Source organism: Amphiura filiformis, chromosome 7, assembly GCF_039555335.1.
Source record: "Amphiura filiformis chromosome 7, Afil_fr2py, whole genome shotgun sequence".
In the NCBI taxonomy this organism is placed as follows: domain Eukaryota; kingdom Metazoa; phylum Echinodermata; class Ophiuroidea; order Amphilepidida; family Amphiuridae; genus Amphiura; species Amphiura filiformis.
Genome location: NC_092634.1, coordinates 5,089,123 through 5,112,906, shown reverse-complemented (window position 1 = coordinate 5,112,906; position 23,784 = coordinate 5,089,123). Strand labels below are relative to the sequence as shown.

Sequence of the window (23,784 nt, the reverse complement as noted above, 5' to 3'; positions counted from 1 at the left end):
TGGTCCACATGTGCAAAAAGTCTCGGGGAACTTGTAAGTTGTGAATCCTATATAATATGAACCACTGTAAACAAGAAAGAAAAGAAACTTGAACTCAAAAAGGTTTTACAAAATGACAGGATATTGTTTATTGACCATTGATGTCACATACATACAAGCAACCACAAGAAGCAGGGTATTGAGCTTTTGTTTTGACAGCTTTGGGCAAGTCCTTACCAAGTCATGAAAGGGTTGACATCAAATTCCACACTTGACATTTTCATTACACAGGAATCCAGGATAAACTTGTTTTAATTCATCATCACTTTGTACAGCCTGCCTGGAAAAATATCAGGGCATTTGGGAAACTCATTCAATGGAAATTATGATATTTGCTGGGAACTTTCACTTTTCCAAATAAAGAAATGCATGAAAATATTTTGTTGTTTGCTTCCTGGGAATTATAATTTTTCCAGCCGGTTGTACAGTAACATTTGTAAGGATGTAGCCCAGCTGGTTTCAAATAATTACTTTCCAAAGAAATAAATAACTGTCCAGTATTAATGTTGCTATTAAAAACTAACAGTATTACACAATTTGTTGAAGTTTCTTGTGTCATTATTTTATTATATGACATTGTAAATCAAAACAGTTTTAGCTCACGAATAAATGTTTAACCTTAGCTCACAAAAGGATTTTTAACCTAACCTAATAGAGTCCATACACAATACTTTCCATAGTGTTAATACTGAAATCTCTTGGTGCTTATGTAACCAAATACATCCAGTGATGTCAATTTGACTCGTATCAGTTTGAACTAGACTGTGGCTTCATACCACATGTTATTTGTTGGATAATAGTATTGCCTCACATAAACACTCAAAAATTGCAATGCAAGCTGGTTGTATAACAAATGGGTAGGCCCCGAAAAAAAAATGCAATTTTTAAAGGCAAAAAACAAGATCTATAAAAATAAAAAGCAAGATTTACCCCAAATTTGCTTTAAAAACCATGTTTTTACTAGTGATTGCATTTAAGCTTACTTGATGACATTAATTGATAATTTATTGTCAACACATCATTGAACTCAATGATTTTTGGAAGTTTTTATGGCATTAAACACCTTGTTTTATTGGTTGTCAAAAGCGAGATAATTACTCCATAGCAAGAATTGCGTAGAGAAAACCGAGATTGCATTTTTTGCCGAGGCTTACAAATGGGGAAGGTTGGATTGGCTCACACTTCCAAAATCGATCATCTTTGCAAGGTATGTTGGAACTAACCAAATTAATGTCATGTCAAGGTTATGAATATTATTAATTTTGCATGGGCATAGAAATAAGGATTGCTTTACACCATACTAAGTTCACACAATACTAAACAAAACACTGGCTTGAAAATGTGCACATTAATGTGTGAGAATATGCACACTATGCTTGAAAATATGCACATATGTGTTTGAAAATAATCAAAATATGCACATTAACGTTTGCTTTACAATTACAAAGTTACACAAAAAGCTGTTTTAATTCTTGTTGCAATTTACTATCCTGTAAAACTGGTGTCTGGTTATGATTGCAACTATAATCCAAGACAGAAGTAAAAGGACAAGTTTGCATCTGACATCAGGGCAAAGGCGCAGCATGATTGGTTGCTGACTTGTGCAGTACAGCATTTTGGTCTGGTTGACAGGAGGTAGTACGCAAACTAGTCTTTTTAATTCTGTTTTAGATTATATCAAATTCATAAGGTCGTTTTAAACCAATATACATAATGCTATAGATACCAACAATGGTATTACATTTTCTTTACATGGTTGTTGTATGAAAAACAAATTACGGCTACCTTACCCGAAAGATAGCACACACTCCTTCAAGAGTATTGTGGATACTGACAATAAACAATACACCTATGATGTTCCTACAACTTCTGGTACCTAGAAAAGTATATCACTAGAGGTTATTCATGTGCAACTTGCTGTGAAATCAACAGAAGTGGTATGCAGTCTGCCAGTAGACTACATCTTACATCTTCATATGGACTAAACATTCACCAGGCCTTGAATTTTAATTTTTACGGCCACCCATTTTCAAGGCCACTTGGCAAAGACAAAGAAGGACACCAAGGCCAACAAGTGACGAAGAATGCCTTGAAGTTGACAAAGATCTGGGGCACCAAGGCCAAAACTAAAAAAGTACAGGCAATGGCATTGGTGGCCTCCCTGAAATTTGTGCGCTGACATGCTCAAATCATCACATAACCCAAGAGATTTGGTGCCCAATTCTTCAGAATAACTTTCCAACTCTCCATTCGAGAAACCTTTGGACAAACAAAAGACTTTTTTTACTTATTTGTACATATCTATTGTTGCCTTTTGTACACATATGTTCATAAAAATGTAGTTCAATGAATAACCTCTGCAACTTAAATAATACAACATCACCAGGGAACTTATAGTCCAGTTTGCAATGTACACAAAATTGATTACAATCAGATTGACCTTATGAGGCTGGCTCCAATTCTTGCTGAGGCGTTTCTGGCTCCTCATCATTGTAGATATTCTCTGCCTGTAATTTAGAAAAAGAAAAGAAAGTCATTAACGACAATAGCTGGCAAACAGCACTCTCTTGTACTGATCAACGTGCATGCCCTGTTAATGAGCAACATAGGTGGGCTTTGTTTTCTCTTCAAGAAGGCCAAACAAAGTTTGATGTGTAATTGGCCATTCAGATTACCAATCTGTTATGAATGTGGGATGATAGAATTAACCAATCTTAAACTCGACAAACACAATAGAACCCTCCTATCAATGTACAGTGCTATAAAGATCAAAGCATTGTATACACTACACAAGATCTATATTTAGATTGCAAAAACATTAACTTCCACAATTAAACTGACACATTGGGATTTCTTTGAAAAGATTGTGAAATTTTCGGACACCTTCCGTATTTAAAGCCATTTTCAATGCCCCCAGGCTGCCATTCATTTTGTTTGTTTCCCATAATGCTCTGCATGCATGCTGGCCATAGGCTTCAACATAAAAAGTCCCAAGTTTGAAGACATTTTCAAGAGCTATCTCAAGTACCACTGAACCAACTAGGCTTGTTTGCACTCATTTTAATGCATTTTATTTTCATATAATTATTGTCATGCAAATTTACATATCTCTGAAATTTTTGAATTTTTAAAACAAAATTTGAAACTTGTCGTCTGCAGTCAGGAGAGTTAAGAATAATTGTTGATCTTACCATCTGCCAGACTTGCATAATGTTGTCTTCTGACACTGAGCATATGACCCATGGTTCATTAGGATTCCATGAGAAGTCTGATATCTTTGCGGTATGTCCTCCATGAATGAAGAGTAACTCTGGAGGTCCATCCTCGGCATCCTCTGGAGTTTGTTCTTCTCCAATTTTACTGGAGGGAACAAACAAAACAAAAAATACTGTTAAGTCATAATTTGTCATTTACACTGTATTACACTTTCTTCAGGCATGAGAGAGAGTTCAATCAAAATGCAGAAATTATCCAAGGAAAATCTCATTCATGTTCTTGATGCATATAATAAGGGCATGTTTTCCATACTTTTTGGCACGAAAACAAACGGTGGAATTTTGCATGCAGCATTTTTCTATTGGACTAATTAAAACAAAATAAGCTTCCCAATCACTTCAGTAGAAAAGCATAACAGTAAACGCAGGAGTTGGTGGCACAGGAACAATGCACACTTAGCATCCGACTATATACCAGCCCTTTACCAAGAGAAATTATAATGATAAGTATTTTGGAGCATAGATGCTCCATTAACCACCTCCTCCACTGTAGACTTATTTATAAACTTGCCAATATGATTTACTTTGTCAAAAAACTTGAAGAAATTATTCTAAAGGGATATTAAGGTGCCAGAAAACCCATGTTTTACAGGCTGACTGACACAAATTATTTTATGACTTTATGTACCGTAATTAAAAGTAGCCGTTTTTGGCTTCAGTGGATTGATTCTGACTGAAATATGTATATAAAAAAGTATGTGAGTTTTAAGGGCAATTTTACCTATTCCCACAAATAACCTGATCTTTATATGCTCACCTAAGATCCCAGACATTGAGCCTTCTGTCCGTTCCACTGGATGCCAGGATGGTCTCGTTATGAGGTGACCACTGCACCTGGAAAATCTCATCTTTGTGAGACTCAAAGGAATGCAGTTTCAACTTCAGATTTCTCAGATCCCACAATGCAACAGTCTGAAATGGTAATATATATTTCTCTTAATATTTATACATATATATATTTCTCTTAATATTTATACATATTCCAAACAGTCACTAAAACCATGCACGTAATGGTGCAAGAGCAAGGTAAACACAATGCGTTTTTCCAGTATCTGTGGAATTTGAGCAACCCCACTACACAAGGAATGAAAATATATGGAGGACGTGCATATTAATTATATAACCAATTTTGCTTTGTCTTTTGTACCTTGAGTAAGTAGTGATTATGGAACATGTCAAAATTGATGTCTGCATCAGTAAAACAATAATAGTTAATTTCATATTCTATGCCTCAACATAGAACCTCATACAAGAAGTGTCAGAAAGTTCCATCATTTGCAGCATCAAGTCAATAATCAACTGTTTACATAGAATCAGTGAGATCAATTGCAAGACATATTGGACAGTACCTACCTTATCTGCAGATCCTGTAGCCAAGATGAACTCGCTGTAAGGGTTGAATGACAAACAGTTCACCTGAGAGAAGGAAGAAATAAAGTGGAATGTATATTAAGCTTAAATTACTAAACAAACTCGACAGTCAAAATGAACATTCTATCAGGGTTTGGTGCAGAAACCTGTTTTTGCATAGTTTAACTTTAATTGGCAATAACCGGCAAAAACACTCATTTATAGTCAAATCAAATATTAAGGGATCTAAAATGAGCGTTTATTATGTTTCGACAGTATTTTTTGGGACATGAGAGCACCTCAGACCTATCGAATTGCATTCTGAATACTGAAGCATGTCTTTCTGATATCAAATAATTTTCATTTTTGAAAATTACAATATAATACAAATTTTATGACAAATTATAAAAATTTGATATTTTTCAAATTTTGATATATAACATCAGTCCTCGAAGTAAATTATATAAATCTAATGATATATTCTTAAAGTGTATGTAGCTGGGAGGAAAAAGCCGACGGTCAATTGAAAATTTTGACCTTTCATATTGAAGATATGGATTTTTTCCCAAAAGACCTAATTTTTTTTTTGGTGTTTTGGGAAAAAAAATCCATATCTTCAATACTGAAAAGGTCAAATTTTTCAATTGATCGTCGGCTTTTCACCTCACCTACATACACTTTAAGTATAAATCATCAGATTTATAAAGTTTACTTCAAGTACTGTTAAATATCAAAAATATCAATTTTTAATGATTTGCCATAAAATGTGTATTAAATTGCGAATTTCAAAAATCAAAATTATTTGATATCAGAATGACTTTCTTCGTATTCAGAATGCAATTCGATAAGTCTGATGTGCTCTAATGTCCCAAAATAAATACTGTCCAAACGTTCATACCCCAGCCCTTAAGAAGTAACACATGAAAGCTCATAAATAGTAACAAGCAACTTTATATGAATCATTCAGTACCTTTTTTGTCTCATCAAGTCCTGAAAATTAAAGCGTTTTGAATTTGATACGACACATTTCAGTAAGTGAGAACTGAAAACCTATGCCTTTTAACTCAGGAAATGATTTTTGTTATAATATTTTGCTTTGAGATGAAACAAGCTAATTGTTTACCACTTAATTAGTTTTTGTCAAGTGGAAAAACCTGCAAACCCTGCATTTTATTCTATGAGATTATAAACCACTTGTACACACCCATATTATAATGTGCTATTCCAGCTGAAATCCACACACCCCCTATGGAGGACATGGCCGTAATCTTCCACATAGGGGAGCGTGAATTTCAAATGGGGTTACCTGAATGGCTGAACCTATTTGAAATCTATACCCACTGTGTGGGAGAGTAAGGACACATCTGCTATAGGAGGTGTAAGGATTTCAACTGGAATAACCCAATGTCATAACTGCTCCAGATCTATCAGATTTTCAAAATGTTACCTAAACTTTTCAATCCTGGCAGAATCATTATCACAGGTAAAATTTTGTATGAAACTTGTGTAAAAGTTGAAAAGAGCTCTTTTTATACTTGACTTAAAACAACGTACCTCTGCTGTGTGTGCATCTACCGCATGACTCGGTTTGCTTGTGTTGTTTACCCTTGTGTCCCAGCTAAACAGAAAAAACATAAGCAAAGTATTGTGTTTTAAGTTTTCATATTTTGTACAAGTTTGGTCTTATTATAGTACAGGAGCAGCAACCTCAAAAAAATGACTTCGTTCATCCCCCACTACATACAAGGTTTGACACCATAGGTAGTTAGTATGGACCCTCTAGATCACTGCCAGGTAGGTAGTGGACTCAAATTGTGGTATCACTTTTTTTTTACAGGTCATTTTATGTATGGACGTATAATCGCATAAAATCACAAAAAATAGGACAAAATTAAGGGGTAGGGGAGATATAAACTCTAAGAACTCAACTTTTACTCATTATTTTGAATTCATTTTGGTATCAATATGTAGCTAAATGATTTTCCTAACTTTCTAGTATTATTTTTAAACAAAAACAGGTTTCATTTGAGCATATTTGGAAGTATATAGTCCATAAATGAGTGGTAATCTGATTTTTTAAAACCATGTGTAAAGTTTGACATTGGCCTCAAATCTCACAACTATAGCACTTTATATTTTCAAAATTGATTCAGTTTCCATTTTTATTTTTTTTATTTAAATTTTAATGTTTTATTTTGTTTTCAATGTTAAGCATATCAAGGGAAACATTATTGTAACAGTTCCAATCATTATAATATGTATGAGTTCGTTGGGGTGTCTGTGGGACGAGGTGTGTGTGGGGTGCTGGGTGTACATAGGGTATGTGTGGGGGGAGGGGATGAATGTGTGTGTACATGTCTTAATATGCCACTACACTGCACCAACTTCCATTTACAAAATCCGTTAAGTTTCCATTGATGTAATATTTTGAATATTTATGTGTAGGACGTGAGTAACCACTGGGAAAAAAGACAAAAAATGTTTAAAAAACCCAAAAAACCCAACAAAAACTGATGTTGATTTCCCTCGTATATCAGCATAACATAGAAAAATATTAAGGGGTAGGGGAAAATAAATCATCAGAACTCAATATTTTACTCATGATATTGACTTCATCTTGGTATTAATTCTATTTAATTCAATTCAATATGTATATCTAATTGATTGTTCTAACTTTTTAGTATTATTTTAAAGCAAAGCGACCATTAGTTGTCAGGTAGATACACAGAAACTGTGAGAAAATGGTACGTTTTCTATGTCTAACAGCGTAAATATGACAATATTAAGGGGTAGGGGAAATATAAACTGCCATAACTCAACTTTTACTCATGAAAGTGAATTCATCTTGGTATCAAAATGTATCTAAGTGATTGTTCTAACTTTCTAGTATCATTTTAAAGCAAAGCAACCATTAGTTGTCAGACAGATATACAGAAACTGTGAGGAAAAGGTAACTTTTCTATGTCTAACAGCGTGAAGATGACAATATTACGGGGTAGGGAAATGTAAACTGTCATAACTCAACTTTTACTCATGAAATTGAATTCATCTTGGTATCAAAATATATCCAAGTTATTGGTCTAGCTTTCTAGTATTATTTTAAAGCAAAGCGACCATTATTTGTTAGGCAGATATACAGAAACTGTGAGGAAAAGGTACATTTTCTATGTCTAACAGCGTAAAATGACAACATTAAGGGGTAGGGGAAATTTGTAACTGCCATAACTCAACTTTTACTCATGAAAATGAATTCATCTTGGTATCAAAATGTATCTAAGTGATTGTTCTAACTTTCTAGTATTATTTTAAAGCAAAGCGACCATTATTTGTCAGGTAGATACACAGTATTTGTGAGGAAAAGGTAACTATTCTATGTCTAACAGCATAACTAAATATGACAATATTAAGGGGTAGGGGAAATATAAACTGCCACAACTCAACTTTTACTCATGAAAATGAATTCATCTTGGTATCAAAATGTACTTTCTAGTATTATTTCAAAGCAAAGCGATCATTAGTTGTCAGGTAGATACACAGTAACTGTGAGGAAAAGGTAAATATTCTATGTCTAACAGCTTAAATGTGACAATATTAAGGGGTAGAGGACATATAAACTGCCATAACTCAACATTTACTCATGAGAATGAATTCATCTTGGTATCAAAATGTATCTAATTGGTTGTTCTAACTTTCTAGTATTATTATAAAGCAAAGCGACCATTATTTGTCAGGCAGATATACAGAAACTGTGAGGAAAAGGTCAATTTTCTATGTCTAACAGCGTAAAATGACAATATTAAGGGGTAGGGGAAATTTATAACTGCCATAACTCAACTTTTACTCATGAAAATGAATTCATCTTGGTATCAGAATGTATCTGATTGGCTGTTCTAACTTTCTATAAACAAAGCGATCATTAGTTGTCAGGTAGATACACAGAAACTGTCAGAAGGGACCGTTCACAAACACTTGTAAGGGGGAGGGGCCTGATGCAAAAAAATTTCATCGCAAAAATTTTTCGGCCCCCCCCTTTACAGACCTCAAAAATTTTAGGGTCCCCTTTTTGACATGAAAATTATGGGTCAACCCCATAGAAAATCATATAAACTCAATTTTTCCAGGAAAATTTGTGGTTATTTTTTCAGTCCCCCCTTAGGAGGACAAAAAATTTCAGACCCCCTTTTTTGCATCAGCCCCCCCTTACAACGGTCCCTAAATATGACAATATCAAGGGGTAGGGGAAATATAAACTCCTATAACTCAACTTTTACTCGTGATAATGAATTCATCTAACGTTCTAGTATCATTAGTTGTTATGTAGATACAAAGGAAATGTGAGAAAAAACTTCCATGTGTAACAGTGTCAAATATGGTAATATTAAGGGTAGGGGAAATATTACCATAACTCAACTTTGGCTGCATTAACTGTGAAGGGGAACACGGGAATACAAATCGTTGCACCAAAATTTGAATGTAGTATACGATTGAGGTTTCTTACGTTAATTGGTGCAATTGGACCATTTTAAAATTTGACCTTTATTTATGATATTTTTGATATATTCGACGTTATAACCGCTGAACTACGCTTCGTAGAAATATGACAATTGTCTTCTTTTAAATGCTTAGCGATGAGAGGAACAATTTGAGATTACAACATTACAACATGATAGGATCATTTTTAGTATTGGCCCCATTATGACCTTCAACCCCTCGTGGGAAACTTAATTGCTTTTAAAATAATGCCAGAAAATGAGAACAATCAAATAGCTACATATTGATACCAAAATGGAATTCATTTTCGTCAGTGAAACTTGTGTTTTGGTGATTTGTATGTCCCTTACCCTTAATATTGTCATATTTTTACGCTGTTAGACATTGAATATTAACATTTTCATACATTTTATGTCTATCTACCAGACAGCTAATGACTTAATTGCTTTTAAAATAATACTAGAAAGTTAGAACTATCAAATAGCTACATATTGATACCAAAAATAATTCATTTTCATCAGTAAAACTTGAGTTTGGGTGATTTGTATGTCCCCTTGCCCCTTAATATTGTCATATTTTACGCTGTTGGACATTGAATATTAACATTTCCATACATTTTATGTCTATCTACCGGACAACTAATGGCTTAATTGCTTTTAAAATAATACTAGAAGGTTAGAACTATCAAATAGCTACATATTGATACCAAAATGAATTCATTTTCATCAGTAAAACTTGAGTTTTGGTGATTTGTATGTCTCATACCCCTTAATATTGTCATATTTTACGCTGTTAGACATGGAATAGCAACATTTTTCTCATATTGTATGTTTAACTACCTGACAACTAATGGTTTAATTGCTTTTAAAATAATGCCAGAAAATGAGAACAATCAAATAGCTACATATTGATACCAAAATGAATTCATTTTCATCAGTAAAACTTGAGTTTGGGTGATTTGTATGTCCCCTTGCCCCTTAATATTGTCATATTTTACGCTGTTGGACATTGAATATTAACATTTCCATACATTTTATGTCTATCTACCGGACAACTAATGGCTTAATTGCTTTTAAAATAATACTAGAAGGTTAGAACTATCAAATAGCTACATATTGATACCAAAATGAATTCATTTTCATCAGTAAAACTTGAGTTTTGGTGATTTGTATGTCCCCTTACCCCTTAATATTGTCATATTTTACGCTGTTAGACATGGAATATCAACATTTTTCTCATATTGTATGTTTAACTACCTGACAACTAATGGTTTAATTGCTTTTAAAATAATGCAAGAAAATGAGAACAATCAAATAGCTACATATTGATACCAAAATGAATTCATTTTCATCAGTAAAACTTGAGTTTGGGTGGTTTGTATGTCCCCTTACCCCTTAATATTGTCATATTTTACGCTGTTAGACATGGAATATCAACATTTTTCTCATATTGTATGTTTAACTACCTGACAACTAATGGTTTAATTGCTTTTAAAATAATGCCAGAAAATGAGAACAATCAAATAGCTACATATTGATACCAAAATGAATTCATTTTCATCAGTAAAACTTGAGTTTGGGTGGTTTGTATGTCCCCTTACCCCTTAATATTGTCATATTTTATGGTACTACACATGAAAAATTGACATTTTTTAAACATTTTATGTCTTTCCCGCTAACAATTAATGGTTATTTTGCTTTAAAAGATTACAACAACCAAATAGCTATATATTAATGCCAAAATGAATGAATTATAATGAATAAATGTCGAGTTACGTTGGTTTGTACGTCCCCTAACCTTTAATATTGTCAAATTTTACGCTGTTACACATTGGAAAATTAACATTTTTATCATATTTTATGTCTATCTTATGGTTTTTCTGTTAAAAATAATACTGGAAAGTTAGAGCAATCAATTAGCTACATGTTGATACCAAAATGAATTCATTATTATGAGTAAAGGTTGAGTTATGGTGGTTTTATTTCCCCTACCCTTAATAATGCCATATTTGACATGGTTATACATAGAAAAGTAACCTTTTCTCACATTTTATGGCTATCTACCTGACAATTAATGTTTGCTTTGCTTTAAAATAATACTAACACGTTTGGACAATCAATTAGCTACATATTAATTCCAAAATGAATTCATTATCATGAGTTGAAGTTGAGTTATGATGGTTTATATTTCCCCTACCCCTTAATATTGTTATATACACACGCTGCTACATGTGGAAAAGTAACTATTTGTTTACATTTTCAGTCTATTTTCCTGACAAACAGCGGTTGATCTCACCCCACACATATAAATATTCAAAATATTACATGAATGGCAACTTACCAAACAAATTTTGTTAATAGAACTTATATAGTTCAGCCGAGTGACATATTAAGACATGTAAAACACCCCAACCCTGAACCCTATACACACCCCGCACCCACCCCCACATACCCAACCCCACCTACCCCAAACCCACACAACACAAACCAACATGCAAGCAAACATGCACATACATAAATATTTGAACCAGAACATCAAAGTTTGCCTAGATATGCTTGATATTAAAAACAAAATTAAAAAATGGAAACTTAATTAATTTTGAAAATAGAAATTGACACAATAGTAAAATTTGAAGCCAATGTCACAAAAACACCCACCCTACGCATTGTTGTGAAAAATCTGATTTTTCACTAGTGTATGGACTGGCCACTTCAAATCATGATCAAATGAAACCTAGGTTTGCTTTCAAATAATACTAAGCAGTTAGAACAATCAATTAGCTACATATTCATACCAAAATAAATTCATTATTATGAGTAAAGGTTGAGTTCTTGGAGTTTATATTTCCCCTACCCCTTAATTTTGTCCTATTTTTGGTGATTTTATGCGATTATACGTCCATACATAAAATGACCTGTAAAAAAAAGTGATACCACAATTTGAGTCCACTACCTACCTAGCAGTGATCTAGAGGGTCCATACTAACTACCTATGGTGTCAAACCTTGTATGTAGTGGGGGATGAACCAAGTCCTTATTTAGGCCCCCTGTGGGATCTTGCTCCTGGACTATTATAATTTTTGATAGTACCAGTAATATACATTATGTAATTATCCATTTCTAATGGCAATATCACATTGTATTAGGAACCTATAAATATGGCAGGACATGGTATACTCTATGACAAAAAAGTGAGAATGTTACATTCAAAAATGGCTCTTGCATAGGACCTCAAACTCAAAGATTAAATTAAAAGGTTCTTGAAGACATGTTTTTCATTTGCCTGCATCAGTGATTAATAAAAGAATAATTTCACATTTCATGCCACTGCATAAAACCATCATACAAGAAGTGTCAGAAAAATACATCATTTGCAGACCAACAGATTATTTCCCATTTCATTTTACATGCTCTGAAGGTGGTAACACCAGTGGTATACCATAGAAAGCCATCTACAAGCATAAAATGCCTCTCAATGAGGTTTTTTTTGAGAAAGAGACAAAAGGCAGACTCCCTCCACAAAAACATGAGTTTGAGCAACTACAGTGGAAATTCTAATTGAATAAACACAGCCTGACATAGCGTGACATTTTTTTGCGTTCACTATGTGATGTACGCCAGCGTGTGGGACTGTGCGTGAGTTACGCCGAAGTGAATCCAACCATGCCAACACTCTCGCGATTGGCTAAGTATTATATCCAAGATCGTGCATTAACGTTGTAGTTTGAAACATGAGATATACAATTGCGGCTGGATTGAGTACAGCTGTTGAAAGCTATGTTCATTCAATTGGAATTCTTACTGTATATTTCTGATATGGGTGGTGGCTGAGAAAGTATCTCAAAACTTTTTATGTTGAAGCATATGGCTAGCACACAGAGCATTAACTTCATCGTCGAGTACACAGCTTGATATACTTTACTTTGAGAACTATCTGATAGCACACAGTGTAGTCTGTGTAGTGCTGGTCACACAGAAAAAAAAACACCAGGAAAACTGCAGCTTTTACAGTACTTACATCATGAGTTTTTGGTCATCTGCTACCGAGCCAAACAGGCTCTCATGAAGAAGATGCCATGAAACATCCTCTACTACCGCTGAATGGCCGGTGAAGATGGTTTTGGCATCTATTACACGGTTCTCTTTTTGATTCATGTTGATGTCCCACATACAGATTGTCTACAAGCAAAATAATGGTATAAATGTTTTAGAACTTGAGATATAAAATAACATTGAACTTTAGAATAAGAAAACATAATACATGCAATTCAGATACTAACAGGCACAATCAATAGATAACCGGGATTTACTTCTTAGCATATATTCTTGGGTAGGGAATGGGAGAAGATACAGTAATAATTTGTTTGCCAAAGTGGCCCCTGGTTCAAGCGCTCTTATTTTCAACCTTGAGATACACTATACCAAACAGTATGGCCCAATAAAGACATGCTATATATGGTTGTTTGCATCAGTAAATAATTAAGATGATTTCATGATATCATCATACAAGAAGTGTCAGAAAAATACATCATTTGCAAACCCATACACCTAGATTGAAAAATATGGAATATATATTGAAATATTCCTACAAATGCCCCAGGTGTTGACCTCTTGTAGAACCATAGAGTCAGGGCATTTATACAGGACAGGCAAGTGAAGCCAACAATTAAACTATAAAGGCTACCTTGATCGGAACCTGTAACAAGGCCATATCATGGGTCACCTGCCTCACCTTTCCAGGTCATCCACAGGGATTTACTTTTGTCCTGATGACATTTTGTACCTGGGATGGTTGGACCTTGTTTCCTTGAATGTTACTTACATGGTCATCTGATGCACTAAGCAGGTGTCCACTAAGATTTGGATTCCATGATAAGCCATAACCTTCCTTCTGATGACCTCTCAACCTCATGTCTGGATTACAATCACCATTAGGATCTGCTTCAGTGAACAAATGCAAATATTGGCAAATATGTTAATACTATGCGTGCTAGCCATAGGTTAAAAATCCAAGTATTGAGACATTTAAGAACCACTGAAATAATACTAGGCTTGTTTGTATTCATTTTAATAATTCATTTACCATGCATGGAGAGAGTAAATACTTGGTACATTTTAGAGGTGCTACAAGAAGTCTTGTTGATACTTTTTACTAGGGGTTTCAATAGGAAGTATGCTTGGTGCTCTTTAGGGGGTTCAACATTAAATGTTGTTGGTACTTTTCTTGTTGAATTATCTATAGTTCCGGGTATCAAGTTCAATCATTTGTGATGATGTTGATGACAGGTGACACATTCAGAATCAAATTTACATATCCTTGTGGTTTCATGCACCAGGCATGTTACAATTAATTCTTATGGAAAAAGCTGAAAGTGATGAAGCAGAAAGAGCACAAATCAAGAAAGAATATTGAAAATTTGCAGCTTAATTATTTAAATATAATAAGTAATATAAATACAAACCTGGTTTTGACGGATGCTTTTTGTAGTCAAAGACGAGGACATCACTTGAGGGTGTCTTTGTGGCAATAATCGTGGGATTCTGTGGCATATATCGGGCTCTGTTGACTTCTCCTTCATGGTTAATTTTGATTTCTATTTCAATTTTACCACTCACAGAACCAAAACCACCAAATTCTGAAATGGGAAAATACAACATGCTATAAAAAAACATAATGCCTGCATGTACAAGCTTTGTTTCAGGCCTATTACTTGCCTTCTGTATATGTAGCCCATTGAGATTAGAAAGCCTAATGCAGGGGTCCGCAAATAGCTCCCGAGTGGCGCGCGGCGCCGTTTAGATTAAAAAAAAAAAAATCTAACCCTTTGATCAAACTTTGCAGGAATATCTCCAATATTCTATATTTCAACATTAAACAATGCAATTCCCATGTTATCCTTGTAAAGACGGGCTAAAATAGTACAAAATGTTGCACCAAATGGCGTCATTTGCACCTCAAATTTCAAAAAATCGATAGCTTCACAGGGGGGACACCCCCCCCGACTCCCACCAGCGACTTCGCAGCCATTGAGTGGCGCTTTGCAGTTTTCTTTTATTTCACGTGGTGCTTCAACAAATCCATTTGAGGAAGCCTGGCCTAACGGCTACACTTCTTGTCCTGAACCATAGCCTGTCACCATACAGACCATAGCCTGTCACCATACAGACCATAGCCTGTCACCATACAGACCATACATATTACGATACCCATGAAATAGGAAATGGTGAACCAAACTGAAGTTTCTCTGCAATTCGAGGTCAGAATTTGAGCTATTAAATATTGTTGAATGGAGGCTATTGAACAGCTTTGAATTGTGCCATTGGATATTAGACCATTTTGGCTTAGCGAGTCCTGTTTCATAATAAGTGAGTCCCAGTCGCCACTAAATTGAAGTGGACCAGGACTCACATTTTTCCAAAAGCATGTCCTGGTAGAAAAGCTCATATTTTCACATTTATGGCATTTACCTCCTATTGAGCAATGAACATAAGTTGAAGAAATTATATTGTAACTCATATGACACCTGGCAGCTATTGCAGATAGGGCCTTCTTGCCCAAAACACCAGAAATGAATGTTACCTACCTCCTTTTTCACTGTCATAGTGTGATGCGTCAAACTGTGCGTCATCATTTGGCAGCTGTACACTGGCTATTACCAAATGGTTCTGTTCGTCCGACCTGTGGAAACAAAACAACACGCAATCACACTTCCAGCTCTTACTACTCTAAAATGAATTTGAGAAATAAGTCACATGCATGTCCACAATTAGATTCATAAGCTACAGTAAATGTGGGGGTTTTCAGGTGGAAACTAGATCCTCTGAATAAGGAACTTTCTAAAAAATGTTGTGGTTTGCATCAGTAAATAATTAAGATGATTTCACGATGGAATCATACAAGAAGTGTCAGAAAAATACATCATTTGCAAACATATACACTGCAAACTATAGTCTGAGCAATGTATTGGAATATCAAGAATGCTATATCAGGGCACAACAAATGTTGTATAGTCGACTAGAATACCAGTTTTCCGATCTGTTGAGTTGTTCCAGAACCAGGGAGAAAAATTTACATGTGTAGCTCCCATGTTATTATTTTGCATATTTCAACCCTTTTGTTGTTTTGTTGAGACAAGATTTGACAAATGGGGTTATGTCTGATCATCAGCAGGTTTCCACAGCCCAAAGCAGCCTGTGTTTAATATTTTGTGTCTACTTTTTTTTTTTAAGAGCCGATGGATCTACACATCTGTGACCTATTTTCTCTTCACATGACGTGAGCAGGGGTGTGAGAGGTCAGACCAAAAACGAGGAAATCACTAAAAACAGCGTAAAATCAGGGTAAAAGCGCCACATATGGGCTGAAAATAAAAGAAAAATGCGAAAACAAAAAAAGAGGAAATCGGCTGAAAAGAGGAACTCTCACATCCCTGCGTGAGGCTATGAAAACTCCCAACTTGCTTTTGGTCACAATGGGCTTTGCTTTTGGTCACAATGGGCTTTGCTTTTGGTCACAATGGGCTTTGCTTTTGGTCACAATGGGCTTTGCTTTTCCTCTAGAATACACCCACATGTCTTCCAAATTAAAATGCAATTCATTTCAATAGAAAAATGAGAGCACACCAGAAGTATTTGTTATCTTTGTGACATCTTGAATGAAAGTATTTTTCTAAGATACGATAGTAAATAAATGTAACTACACTACATGTACATAGAATTTCCATTTCAGTTAGGTTGCAAGAGTTTCTCAAAAAACATGCAGGAACTAAACTGCAGATTTCACTGGTTGTTTCACTTCAAACCAACAAGAAAATAAGGTCTATCATTTAGCATGAGAGACAAGCATTTTACAAACATTCACATCTTTTTACACCCTATAGTATTTCAGAACTGCATTTAAGATTCTCCTGACAACCTTAGCAATTGATGTAAGTATTAAAATACCACTCACCACCCGGGTGTAGCGCCCGCTGCTGCCACTTGACCAGAGCTGTAAATATCCCAACATGCAAAAAATAAATGGTGTTATAAACAAATGAGGGTACATTCAGTCAAATATATATTCACTATACAGGAGCCAACCGTTATTAACGGTGATGAATCCAGCGTCTATGAGAACGCAAGTCTTATTGGTACATTTCTCATCACTTGCTTCATCAAATTAAATATTTGAGATGCGATCAAGCTAAATAAATTTGATGTCAAAAACTTCAAAGCCACTTTATGGCCACTTCAGTGTTGCTCAGAACAATAAAATTATAAAAGAAAAATTAATATTATAGGCTACATGTAGTTTATTCAAATCTCAAAATCAATATTCTCTACATCCGACTCATTTTGCTTGATCACATCACAAATGATGGTGCTTAACCATGATACTCATAAGTAGCCCAGAGAAGATAATTATATTACCCTTCCCAGAATCCTTTACAACATGATGTATCACCTCATTACATCAAATGACACTCTTATTTCTTTGTACATGTTCCACTTGTTTTGAATTTAGTGGCTAAACATGGGTTGATAGTCATTAAATTAACATAATTTGCAAGCTCTGGATGTACTCTGTAATTGAGGTACTTTTTGTCACTAATATTGACCCATGTTGCACTGGATAGCAAATTAGCAAATCAGTACAGATTATTGAAATGGAAGAAATGCATTGTGGGAAGTGTAAGATATCTTCTTTGGCTGAAAACACTTAAAATTGGAAAGATGTGTCCATGTTATTTTAATCTAGTCCGAAGTATTCTCACACAAAACGATGCATATTACCATACTGCACATGTAAAAAAACAAAAAAACATTTTAAAGAGTGTTAAAAGTTGCATCTGAGTCCATTGGAGTCAACTCTCAAACAATACAGTTACAAATGTAGGCCAGGTATATTCATGCGTTTATTCAAGAAAACCAGACTGCTATGGACTCAGGTGCAACTTTTAAAACGTCAGCCTCGTTTCTTACACAATTAACCACTGTGAATGTACACAATGTGTGATGCTATAAATTGGTCCACCACATGTGTAAAACAAATAGGGCACTATAATACCTGTATACCTTTTTAAATTTTTACATTTCGTAAAATATTTTTCATCTAACTTTTTAGAAGTATGGGAAAAAAAAGTTGTGGACCCTATACTTACGTGTGTGTGCCTAAAACAAGTCTGTGTATGGAGTAGTCATTGCCTTCTTTTCTGTGAACAAAAGAATGTTTTGAACATAATAATTTAGTGCTTAATAAGGGATCAACAGTACTTTTAAGTCAACTAGCCCACAGTATTACTTGCAGCTTTTGCCATCTTTAGTGCATAAGGCATGTGGTGGTCGATTGATCGATCCCGCAAGCCTCAAAAGGAAAGGCCTAAATTTGTCTGACCAAAACTTCATTGGACCCCTGGAAATATAATGGTGCGTTCCTGGTGCTGCCCTACATGTAGTTATGCAACACTAACAACCTGTGCTGGAGTTTGATTACCGGTACGCAGTAACAGAATTGTCAGGCGCCAACAGTTCAATTTTATTTCTAATTTTGGTGCTTACTTTGTGACATCAGGCAGCCATTGTGATGTTAAACTTGGCCACTCTAGGGCATGTGTCATAACCAAGTCATACAGAAATGGTGTGTTTTTCTTCCATATTTTGTATTCTTCATTGATCACTCTTTCCTCTACTGCATCATCAAAGGTTTCTGCAACAAAACATGAAAGAGGATAGAAATATGGTTATTAAAGGCATGATTACAGTGGAAACTCTTTAATACAAAATTTGTGGGGCCACAAAATTTCAGGGGTGTGATTGGTGCTTTAAGGAAAAAAACCCCAAGGCAATGAAATTGCGAAGCGGAGCGAGCGAAGCGAGCGGAGCTTGCGGCGGCGGGGGGTCCAGGGGCCCGCTCCAGGGCCCCTGGTGGGGTCCAGGCCAGAGGGGTTTTACACACTTGAGCACCACTGGAGATGCAATTTCATGGGGTAAAATGCAAAAATGAGAAACTGTTAAAATACTTCACTTTATAGTATAAAAACATTTATTATCTGTGAATACATACTTCCAGTATCATATCATTCACATACACATGAGAAATTGCATCACCATTTTTGCACAGTACAGTGTGTCTATAAATCATCCAGTCAGGGTTCTAAGGAATTTTCATTTTAAAATTGGAGATTTTCTCATATCCGAAACTGAAAATTCGGAAATGTGACATCTCTGTTAAGCATTTAGCTCTTGGTCCAGGGCCACTCCAAAAGCGAAAAATAAAAAATAAAAAAATAAAATAAAAAAATAAAAAAATAATTTTTTTTTTTTTTTTTTTTTTGAAAATCGGATTTTTTTTTTTTTAATCCCAAAAATCCGGAAAAATTACACCCTGAAATTTAGTTTGTCTTATCAGGATTTGTCTTATCCATCACACATGATTCAGTGGGACCTGAAAATCAAGCTTGTCTAATCAGGTTTTTTGTAAATATTATCAGAGCTTGTATTACGAGTTTCCACTGTAATCTACAATCCCAGACAAAAGTAGTTCGAACACTTGTGTCAAAGTAGGACTGTTTGAGACCATATTTCCGATATACTTGACATATTAAATTTCGCTTTTTTTGACTTATCAGGATTTTGTCTTATCCATCACACATGATTCAGTGGGACCTGAAAATCAAGCTTGTCTAATCAGGTTTTTTGCAGAGGAGGCTTAAAGGCATTCCTACAATGCACTATGATTGGGAAATTTGATCAATATAACCTAATTTTAAAGGCAAAGTCCCCATTGCCACACACACAAAATGGTCATTTTAAAACTGCAGCCAACGAGCTAATAGTTGAGACTTAGGACTGATATTTGATTTTCTTACAGGAAACATTCATATTGTCCCACTGCATTAATTTTATTCCTAAGTCTCGATGTTTTGAATGTTAAATAATAGTATGAAAACACCAGATATTTGCACACAATCCCAATGCAAGGTATGATCAACTGTACCACATCTGTATAAAAGCCAGACATACAAGGTCAGAAACCCCATTGGGTTGTGGGAATGTCTTTAAACATCCTCTGGGTTTTTTGTAAATATTATCAGAGCTTGTATTACGAGTTTCCACTGTAATCTACAATCCCAGACAAAAGTAGTTCGAACACTTGTGTCAAAGTAGGACTGTTTGAGACCGTATTTCTGATATACTTGACATATTAAATTTCGCTTTTTTTGACGTAAAGTCTGAACCATTTCCTACTACTACAACCCTCCCCCACCCATCAATAAATGTTGGATGTTTCTAGGGGTTCATGACCAAAAAAAACCCCAAACAACATTGATCGGGGGGAATGGGAGCATATTTGAAGCAGGGGTAGCGTTAACCCCCGATCAGGGGTGAATGACCCCTAAATTTAAAAAATATTAATTTTTCACCCTCCATATGTGGGGAATGTGCAAGCTCGGGGGTGAACTCTGACCCTCTACTTTTGGACCTTACTCCTATACCCCCCGACCACACTGCAAAATATTTTTCACCCCCGAGATTTAATTTTCACCCCATGTATTTGGATTTTCTGCAAGCTCAGCTCGGGAGTGAAAAACACGGGAAAACAAACCCTGACTTTTGGGCCTTAATGCTACCACGGCACTGATTTTGAAGTACTCATGTTAAAGTGTTCGAACTATTATGACCGGGATTGTAGTATATAGGGCAGGGCCCAGGGTAGTGTCATACATGTACTAAAGCTGTTACTTTCCTATTCGCGAGGATCTCAATTTTGTAGGTAGATAACAGACCCGTCATAACTGTCAGGACCATCCGCTTGATCCAGCATCACTCTTTTTTTAAAAGTTAATGCTGCATCCAGCTACATAAATCACGCTGAATGGAGCGATGTATTACCACTGGGTAACATTTTGCACCACTTCACAAAATTTCACACCACTGTACACTAAATTTTACCTTACATGTATGTTTGGAAGTGGAAGAGGAATTAATTATTTACGCACAAGGAGCATTTTACCACCCACCAAGTGCAAATTTCAGTCCTTTACTTTTGAGGAGAGCCGATCCCGCAGGCGCTCCTACCGCGCACCTCAAAGCATAGTCGGGAGTCTAAATAACAGCGCCCCTTATTTGGAATTACGATAATTTCAAACAAAATTTGAAAATGTCAAAAATTACTCGAGAACTGTATCACATCAATCACTCTGAATAACGATCTATTGAAACAACATGCTAGTAAAGGTGTTGCGTAGGCACCGGAGTTTCACGCGATTTAAAACGGCAAAATGCGCGGCCGGTTTTTTATAAAGCGCGAAAATTCAAGTCAAAAAGCGCGAAATGCGTTTTCCACCACTTTTTGTATCCATTGATGAAGTCACACGCAATTTGAAGTAAATCAAGTATGCCGAATTCTGCACCTATTTCACACGTGCTAGTCCGATGTTTTTCTCCATGAAGTTGATACATTATGTGAACAATGCAAATTTTATGTGAAAAGCTACTACTGTACTGTGCAATAACTGTACTTTTTTGGCGTCCAAATGTTGTTTTTGTCATGAACTGATTCGTATCTCGCGTGCGTTCTGTGACTTATATCCTACCCTTCTTCGCTCAATCAATTATGCATATGATTAATGACGTCACTCATACATACGATCGATGTAAAGAATTAACTACCACACATGGTAACACATCATGGAAAAAATCGGACATTTGCATATATCACGGAAGGGCTTCCGGGGAGGATATTGTGCTGGTCTGGACTCACGTAAACAGTAAATATTGGTGAATTTACATTGAAAAGTAGTGTGTTTGGCAAAATTCTCAAAATTCACGATGGACCACCAAAATCGTGATGGACCCCCAAAGTCGTGATTTTTTGCGCTTTTTGCGCGATCGCGCGAAACTCCGGTGCCTAGTGTTGCGAATGAAATACTGCGGCAATCGACTTGAAAAACAATAACAAATCATGTCGGGTCATTGGGTCATCTCATTGTTCCGAAAATACATGTGCGAAGTTCGTTTCTCCACTAGAACGATAGGTAGCTCGGAGGCATGGGTCGGGATCGCACATACGACCATTTTGTTTTCGATTTGCATGCATGTTTTGAAGATCAGTCGATGTACAATGATGTAATAATGACTGGGCAGAGATGTCGCTGTGGAAATTCTGAATTGTACAGTGCAGTAAACATTGTTAAGAGCCAGTCTCCCTAATTATGTACGGGTTTGCGATACAAAAAAAATAGATCTTTCTCTAAAAAATCATTTTGGTACATAACACCAACAACATAAACATTTGCTTTCTTGATTTCTTGCAGGTGTTTGGTTACCGGTATCATGTTGGTTTTAAATTGGGTGGGATCTTGAATGTCAACCAAATGATTTGGCAGATCGTTCCACTCTCTAGCAGTTCTGGTATGGGTAGGAATGCATATTTGTAGACGTCTTCGTTGGCGTGGATTTGTTGATTTGTTGTTGTAAAAGACCACTACCAACCAAAATTTAATGCAAGCATCATTCAGAGGTTTATATAGGTATGCTAGGTGAATTCAAATTTGCCATCAAATTGCATCATTTTATATATCAAATTAAAGCCCTTGAGTAAACTAAGCCAAAACTGAAAACCTTTTTTTCATAGCACTTTCCGTAGCAAAGTTACATCTTGTCAAAGATTGACTTTCATCAAAAAGATTCAGCTAGCAAAATTCCCCAAAACGGCATTTCGGGGTGTTTCTAGATCTTAGTCTCATGGCGATAGCAGCTTGCTATCAAAATCCTCTAAAATTCCATGTGCGACTTGATTATCACCATAAAAAATCATATATTTGGGTCAAGTGAAGTATAGAAAACATATTTATGTAGGTTTCCTTCACCCACCTATTCTCGAAAAAAATTCAAATTTCTATGTAAATATGCATTGTGTTGGGGCCCGGTCTCGGCGAATTAAGCTGACTAGTAAATGTGTTAACTAAGGTTTGCCTAGGTTACCTAGTTTATACACAGTTAGCGTGATGCGTCGAGTAATGATGTCTTGCTGACTATACATTCGAGATGAGAGGAGTTGATATTCAAGCAGAATTGTTCATTGTTGTGGAGCCGGCCGCCGTGATGCAGATTGACGCAGCGCAGAGAGCCTCCGAGAGTGAGAGGAGGCTGAAGCAGCCTTTCTGACGGGTAGTGATAGCACACACATTACAACAGGGTAATTTCCCCCACTTGGGGTGTTGAACTGTTTTGAACCAGAATACCAGATCAGATCAGATGAACCTGCTGTCAGATGCATGGATGATATGAATGCGCATTGAAAAGCATGGGGTGCGAATTCTGCATGTCTGAACGGATGACTTTGTTCTCAGATGCAGTTACTTTGCACATCATTACAAGCTAACTGAATCATAAAATGCAATCATAATTACATATTACCTGTACAAGTGATAATTCAACATTATGATCACTCTTAGAAAACCTTACCTCCTTCTTTTTCTGCCATTTTAATGAAATAATTTCAATGTCAAATGTGTATTGTTGGTTCTTGCCGGGGGAGCCGAGTTGTTTCACGCATGCTCCGTTGTCCGAAATTTTCCCCGCGAAATAATTTTGTTGGTTTCTTGCTCAGCATTCATTACACGTAAATCGTTCAATATGAAACT

At 35.7% G+C, this 23,784-nt stretch overlaps 1 protein-coding gene across 2 annotated transcripts; it reads right to left on the bottom strand.

Annotated features, from left to right (window-relative positions):
* Window positions 1–103: 103 nt before the first annotated feature.
* On the bottom strand, window positions 104–23,737 carry LOC140156662 (histone-binding protein RBBP4). Of its 2 annotated transcripts, none has more exons than XM_072179598.1 (13): window positions 23,606–23,737; window positions 18,695–18,842; window positions 18,298–18,348; window positions 17,106–17,144; window positions 15,739–15,833; window positions 14,617–14,790; window positions 13,977–14,095; window positions 13,173–13,333; window positions 6,219–6,282; window positions 4,668–4,730; window positions 4,072–4,226; window positions 3,231–3,399; window positions 104–2,546 (listed from the first exon to the last, which is right to left on the bottom strand). In XM_072179598.1, exons 1-13 carry the CDS (start codon window positions 23,622–23,624, stop codon window positions 2,481–2,483), a joined length of 1,323 nt encoding a protein of 440 aa, XP_072035699.1. In that variant the 5' UTR covers window positions 23,625–23,737; the 3' UTR covers window positions 104–2,480. The 2 variants fall into 2 exon arrangements, with proteins under 2 accessions (XP_072035699.1, XP_072035700.1); XM_072179599.1 differs by having other exon boundaries at window positions 13,977–14,092.
* Between the last annotated feature and the right edge of the window lie 47 nt (window positions 23,738–23,784).

What these genes read in the sequence shown, in the direction of transcription:
- LOC140156662 (XM_072179598.1), bottom strand. An exon ending in TGGCTGCCTGATGTCACAAA is followed by an intron (nt 18,349 to 18,694) that starts GTAAGCACCAAA and finishes TTTTGTTCACAG; the next exon opens with AAAAGAAGGCAATGACTACT. An exon ending in GATGACCAAAAACTCATGAT is followed by an intron (nt 6,283 to 13,172) that starts GTAAGTACTGTA and finishes TTTTCTGTTTAG; the next exon opens with CTGGGACACAAGGGTAAACA.